Source organism: Miscanthus floridulus, chromosome 8, assembly GCF_019320115.1.
Source record: "Miscanthus floridulus cultivar M001 chromosome 8, ASM1932011v1, whole genome shotgun sequence".
Lineage (NCBI taxonomy): Eukaryota > Viridiplantae > Streptophyta > Magnoliopsida > Poales > Poaceae > Miscanthus > Miscanthus floridulus.
The window spans coordinates 78865314-78872121 of record NC_089587.1 but is presented as its reverse complement, the minus strand read 5'-3'; the positions used below and the strand labels follow the sequence as shown (position 1 = coordinate 78872121).

At 52.8% G+C, this 6808-nt stretch overlaps 1 protein-coding gene across 2 annotated transcripts; it reads left to right on the top strand.

Annotated features, from left to right (window-relative positions):
* The first annotated feature begins 1541 nt into the window (after positions 1-1541).
* Positions 1542-4212, top strand: LOC136476775 (serine--glyoxylate aminotransferase-like). 2 transcript variants are annotated; one of them, XM_066474722.1, is made up of 4 exons: positions 1542-1695; positions 2547-3428; positions 3516-3726; positions 3796-4212. In XM_066474722.1, exons 2-4 carry the CDS (start codon positions 2569-2571, stop codon positions 3931-3933), a joined length of 1209 nt encoding a protein of 402 aa, XP_066330819.1. In that variant the 5' UTR covers positions 1542-1695; positions 2547-2568; the 3' UTR covers positions 3934-4212. The 2 variants fall into 2 exon arrangements, with proteins under 2 accessions (XP_066330819.1, XP_066330820.1); XM_066474723.1 differs by lacking the exon at positions 1542-1695 and adding an exon at positions 1999-2442.
* The last annotated feature ends 2596 nt before the right edge of the window (positions 4213-6808 follow it).

Here is a 6808-nt window from a genome sequence, read left to right as displayed (position 1 = left end):
CTCATGCAGGAAGGCATCATCCGGATAAATCTTCAGAGTACCTTGCTCCGGCCGTGTCCATCGTGCAGTTTGCTGAATCCCGCTGTCAATGCTACTTTGGTTGGTGGTAAAGAGTTGAAAAAAGGCCTCCAGTGCCCATTCCACCGCTGCTCCCAGGTCGATTGGTGTCTTGCCATGCCGGCGATCATTTCCGCTAAGCCACGAAACTACCACATGCCGAATAGTATTACACCTCTATCTTCCTCCTTGCAATAGGAATTCTCTAACAAGTCCCTTGTCCAGGATCTTTGACATAGCCGGGGAAGATTGATGCCCGTGAAGGTCCTAAGCTTATCTCAGAAGCAGACAGCATAAGTACACCGTGTGAGGGCGTGATATGTAGTTTCGTCCTCCATCCCACCAAAACCACACGTCCCTATTAGCTCTATACGTATGCGTTGGAGGTTTGCTTGGCAACGAACGAAATCATGGGAAACTGTCCACCAGAAAACCCTGACCTTATTCGGGGGATGGGGGACCTTGCATCTCCAAAGCTTTGCCAATGTGGATCCTTGTTGGCTGCCGAATGTGATGTCCGGCCTTCACCATGGTCCCTCCTTTTTTTTGCGAACGTGTCCTCGTGACAAGTGTTTCATTAGGTAGAAGTAGAGTTTCAACGGTTACAACCATTCCAGGTAACACCATGGTCTCTCTCTTGGGTTTCTTTTCTCCACTAGCGTTTAATTAATGATTTAATTCAAAGAAGATGACGAGGAGGGGACGCAGAAGAAGGAAGGGCAAAAAAATCGTGCTGGATTTCCACGGACACCGGGAGCCAAGCGGAAGGGATAACTTTTCCCGCGCGGGGGCGTGACGTGGCCGCGTCGGCGCCTCTGGCCTGCAGATTGGCACCCACCGGAGGAGACGAGATACGGCAATACGAACGGATATAACTGATATTACATTTGTTTTCATATTTCTGTCCGAATTCGGATTCGAATACGGATATTGTCAACCTTGACGGATATGATACGATTGGATATCGACATCATAAATATGCGATTTGATTATTCGGATACAGATATGGTATTGGATATTGAATATCCGGACTCAGATACAGACAGATCTGAACTCCACTAAACGGATTCGGTCTCGGATACGGTCGGAAAATATCCGTACCATTTTCACCCCTAGTTACAATGTCAGTTAATCTCGCACCGGGAGCACCAACAGCTTCGCCTATTGCCGACTGCATTTCGCAGAACTTTGCAGGATTCCTGGACATCACACACGTTTTTTTTGGGGGAAAAGGACTGACGAACCTGAACTGAATCTTTATACGAGAAGCGCCGAGCTCTGTCAAAATACGAGTATCTCTGTGCACTTGAAGCCGTCAGTTGAGTGTTGGATGGGAGCTAGGATATTAGGGCCGGAATTGGCGGCAGCGCCTCGTCGTCCACAGAAGTTGGAGGAGCGTCGCAAGCCACTCCACTCCGCTCCAGTCCAGGAGGCTCTGAGGGCCTCTCCCTCCAGGATGTGGCTTATCTGCCACGCGGGATGGCATTGGCTCCTATCCTATATAGCCGTCGTTGTCATCCTATCCTCCCGCCAGCCTCCCCGTATTTGACATACGATACGTGAGCGCCTCGGCTTCCTTCCCCCAGCTTCCTCTTCCTCACTCCTGTCCGCACAGGGGAGCAGGCGACGGCAGCACAGGTACGCGCTTGTCTTGGTCTCCGTCTCCGTCCCCGATCCACTGCAATCTTGTTTCCGTTTGGATTTGTCATCGACCATGATGATGATGATGCGGTCTGTCTACGTACGGAGTAGCTAGCATGAATTGAATTACGCGAGAAATTGTTCTCGTTGTTTTATTAGATGGTTGCGCTGGCGGCTGGCCTGTACATCTCTGAATATTGTCTTTATTTTTTTTCTTATATATGTTGATCGAACTTGTATGTATCTGAATATTTGTCATAGACATGTAGTGCCAAGTGTTTGCGTGGTTCACTGACATGTAGCCTCAAGGCGTAAGGATAAGTATAGGTTTGGTTGCCAAGTTCAGTGCACTGCTATGCTGAAAAACTCGCACATGACTGGAAAAAGATCTTATCTGTTGCTTGCCTTGGATAAAAAAGTATTATAGTGCATACTATGTCAGTGTTTAAGTCATTGCCATTGCACAAGTAAATTAGGAAACAAGTAGCTAGCAGGCTGTACACGCAAGCACAATTCAGATCAGAATCAGAAGGGTGAAAAACATGGATTGCTACATAACAGTTCGAGACAAAACTAACGACTTCTGTAGAGCTAATAGCGGGCCGGCCTGTATCGATCCAGGCCCATTGGCAAGCCCACGCAAGCTTGCAATTTTGTATTAGCCAAAAAAAAAAAAAACACGTCAGCAGGGCTGCTGCTTGAGAATTGAGCTTGACCATTGTAGGCCCACTGGCGTTTACATATGTAACAACTCCATTTTCTTCTTAATGATATATACTTGCTAAGCATGGTCGTGAAAAAAAGAGAATTGAGCTTGACTGACCGACTGACTCGTCTCCCTGCACCAGTGCTGCAGCAAGCTAAGCTACGATGGCGGACTACGTGTATGGCCCCGGGCGGAACCACCTGTTCGTGCCGGGTCCCGTGAACATCCCGGACCCGGTGATCCGCGCCATGAACCGGCAGAACGAGGACTACCGCTCGCCGGCAATCCCGGCGCTCACCAAGATCCTCCTCGAGGACGTGAAGAAGATCTTCAAGACGACCACGGGCACGCCCTTCCTGATCCCGACGACGGGCACGGGCGCGTGGGAGAGCGCGCTGACCAACACGCTGTCCCCGGGGGACCGCATCGTCTCGTTCCTCATCGGGCAGTTCAGCCTGCTGTGGATCGACCAGCAGCAGCGCCTGGGCTTCGACGTGGACGTGGTGGAGAGCGACTGGGGCCACGGCGCCGACCTCGCCGCGCTGGAGCGGAAGCTCCGCAATGACACCCTCCACACCATCAAGGCCGTGGCCATCGTGCACAACGAGACCGCCACGGGCGTCACCAACGACCTCGCGGCCGTGCGCAGGCTGCTGGACGCGTACGCGCACCCGGCGCTGCTGCTGGTGGACGGCGTGTCGTCCATCTGCGCGGTGGACTTCCGCATGGACGAGTGGGGCGTGGACGTCGCGCTCACCGGCTCGCAGAAGGCGCTGTCGATGCCGACCGGGATGGGCATCGTGTGCGCTAGCCCCAAGGCGCTGGAGGCCAGCAAGACGGCGAAGTCCGTGCGCGTGTTCTTTGACTGGAAGGACTACCTCAGGTTCTACGAGATGGGCACGTACTGGCCGTACACGCCCTCCATCCAGCTCCTGTACGGACTCCGCACCGCGCTCGACCTCATCTTCGAGGAAGGGCTCGACAATGTCATCAAGAGGCACAACCGCCTTGGAACAGCCACGAGGTATGGTGGAGTTTCCTTGCATGCCCACCAGGTGCTCGACTCATGGCCATGGATCGGATTGATTCATTGCATGAATGTGAAATGCAGGTTCGCCGTGGAGGCGTGGGGGCTCAAGAACTGCTGCCAGAAGGAGGAGTGTTTCAGCGACACCGTCACTGCCGTCGTCGTGCCGCCATACATCGACAGCGCCGAGATCGTCAAGCACGCGTGGAAGCGGTACAACCTCAGCCTCGGCCTCGGCCTTAACAAGGTCGCCGGGAAGGTCTTCAGGATCGGCCATCTCGGCAACCTCAACGAGGTACGTACTATCCTAGCCGTGCACTGCAATTTGCAACATTGGCAAATAATTAATCAATCACTGTAACAGCTGCAACTGCTGGGATGCCTGAGCGGCGTGGAGATGGTGCTCAAGGACGTGGGGTACCCTGTGAAGCTCGGCAGCGGCGTGGCGGCCGCGGCGGCGTACCTGTCGAATTCCACGCCTCTCATCTCGTCCAGGATCTGAGAACAATGCAAGGGACGACAGCGCAAAGGCCGGCCGGCCGGCGACGACGAGCGGGCAGACAGACGAACAAACAAAGTGTGCAGCTCCGCGCTCTGCTGCCTTGCAGAGCGGCTGGCTGACTGCAGTAGTAACGAACTATTGGAAATGCTCTCTGTATGTACAGTTACTTTCCACACTCTGCTGTTGCTACGGGGTATAATTTTGTGAACTACGGAGTACAGCTTTAATTAAACTTCAAATTATTCTCCGAATATATAGCCCTACCCAGATTTAACTGTATTTGATCATAGTACTAATCAACTCTGCTTCTTGCCATCACGTAGTTTTGTCTTGAGTCTGAACTGAAATCAGGCCATACAACATGCCATTCTCCAGCACGCGCAGGCTCATGAGCTCCCCGGCCATCTCGGCGTAGGTGAGCAGGCCGTCGTGGTCGGCGTCCAGCGCCGCGAACCGGCCGTCCACCGAGGAGTTGAAGGCGCCCTCATCCTCCACGAAGCTCTGCACCGTGCTCCCGTCTAGGATCTCTACGCTAATTTTCGGATTCTCTCGGTGTTGTTGGGATGTGTTGGTGTAAGAGTTTTGCTCTGCTCTGGGCTTTGGTTGGTGAGATGGTATCGTCCTGGTTTTTTATAGGGTCGCGAGCGGGTCTGCCTGGAAGGCGCGTTTGGGCCGACGGTTTTTGCTGACGGGTTGGGTTGGGTTGGGTTGGGTTGGGTTGGGTTGGGCCGGTGGGATTTGACGCCGGTAAGATGCTGTGGGCGCGAGTTGTCCCCTCTGGGCGATTGCTGTTTTTGTTAAGGATGGCAACGGGGACCCGATACCCGATACCCGACGGGTATTTGATCCATTAGGGGACGGGGATGGGATCATATCTTTACCCGCGGGGATCTAAATGGGCAAGAATCCATACCCGACGGGTATAGCGGGTACGGGAACGTTCCCTGTTTACCCGTCCCCGTTACCCGTTGGGGAACCCGACTATTTGAGCTGTCATGCGAGTATTAGGCCCAAAGAAGCTCAACATAGATATTTTGGTCCAAATCTGAACAATCATATATATAATTTGTGTGTTCTAGGAACCCTTGTTCAATTTTTCCTCACCATATCCGCCAACAGCACAAGCATGCCTATCTCACGAGCGCTCGTGCCCCTCGCTTCCTCAGTTCGGTCTCTCTGCCACCTTTGCTCGTCGTCCTCGCAACCTCGCTCCTTCTCCTCGGCATCTCCGAGACTCCGACACTTATACCCGGGTGAAGAAGAAACGTCTCCGATTGCAAAGCTGCGACCCCAAGTGTCCTTGTTTATCGGATATGCAGTACCCGTCGGGTATCTGTTACCCGACCGATACCCGACGGGTACGGGGATGGGCAAGAATCAATACCCGAGACAGTTAATGGGGATGGGGACGGGATGAATTCTCCGTAGCGGGGAAGAGAACGTTCCGACGATACCCGACGGGTATATACCCGTTGCCATCCTTAGTTTTTGTGCACCGGACTGGCGGTGCTTGGTAACGACGTGAAGTTTCATTTCTTTTGGCTCGTTCAGCCGTTTGTTTCATCGTGGCATTTGGGCCTGTGGAGAAAACGTGTGCCATGTCGTGACGGTTGTCGGTTGGGCAGTCCGACACCAACGACTTTTAGCGTGTGTCTGACCTTGGGATCACAAGGGATGATGGATTGAATCACGCACGTACGCGTCCGTATGCACGTAAAGAAGGGATTGAGACGCTCTCTAACCTCCGGTGCGCGGAAAATGCGTAGTACCACCGAACACACACGCATGTGTGTACCCTGTATTTTCTAGAAAATATTCAGAAAATAGGTGCGACACCAGGGTTTGAACCATAATGGGTAGCATCCCACAATGGGTAACGTCCCACTGTACTGCCCTACCACTGGACCACAGGTCATTCGCATTTCTTATTTGTTATTTGGTTAAGGGGTTAAGTTCATCTTTTTTGTTGTAGTGCTGGGTTGAGATGGGTTGAACATCTGACATGCGGGTCCCATATATTATTCTTTGGGTCCTTCTTCCTTACGTCCGCTGCTCGTGCCCGCATGTTACCGCTTGTTTGCAACCATGCAACCACGATCGCTGCTACTCTGCGCCGTAAGGCCGCTCACCATAGCTCCTTCGTGCTAGCGCAGCCGACGACATTGCTCCTCCATGCCCATGTGACTACCGTCTCATCTCCTCCGCGCAGCCAAGGCCGTCGCTCCGTGTCCTCGAGGCTGCCGTCGCTGCTCCTTAGCGCAGTGAAGCCGCTAGCCTTTAGCTCCTCTGTGCTCGCGCAGCCCACCGCCACAACATGGCCTACCATCCCGCGTGGCCGCCGCCGGTGCTGCACGTGGACCGCCGCTGGCTGCTGCGCAGCCTACCTCTACTCGCACATGGATGCACGGAAGTGGGTTCAATTGATTTCTCCAATTTGGAGGAATCGAACAAACCCGAACCTACGAGGAATATTCCCTCTGGGGATGAACCCAACTCACCTATTCTCCAAACCAAACAGGCAAAAAAAGGGACCCAACCCAATCCATCCCACATCAACCTTGGAACAATTCACACGCTTAACGGGTGAGGTGAACTAGCTAGCTAGTGAGCGCGCGCTAGCCGCCAGCAGAGGCACCAACACACACGCGGTGTGTTGACGGTAGTTATCATACATATTTTATCCATCAATTAAACATGCATAAGGGTATAAATGAATCACTAAAGTAGACTTAGGGGTTTAAACTAACAAATTCTATGAGTTTTGGTGAATCTGTGTTTCCAACCAGATTTAATCAGAAAACCGCCAAGGAGGACCTAATCGTCAAAGGAAAATACGGAATCCCAATGCGGTACCTGCATGGGAAGACTTTAGAAG

Coding starts and splice junctions, on each gene's coding strand:
- LOC136476775 (XM_066474722.1), top strand. CDS start 2,569: ATGGCGGACTACGTGTATGGCCCCGGGCGGAACCACCTGTTCGTGCCG. Junction 3,429..3,515: donor CGCCTTGGAACAGCCACGAG/GTATGGTGGAGT, acceptor TGTGAAATGCAG/GTTCGCCGTGGAGGCGTGGG. Junction 3,727..3,795: donor ATCTCGGCAACCTCAACGAG/GTACGTACTATC, acceptor TCACTGTAACAG/CTGCAACTGCTGGGATGCCT.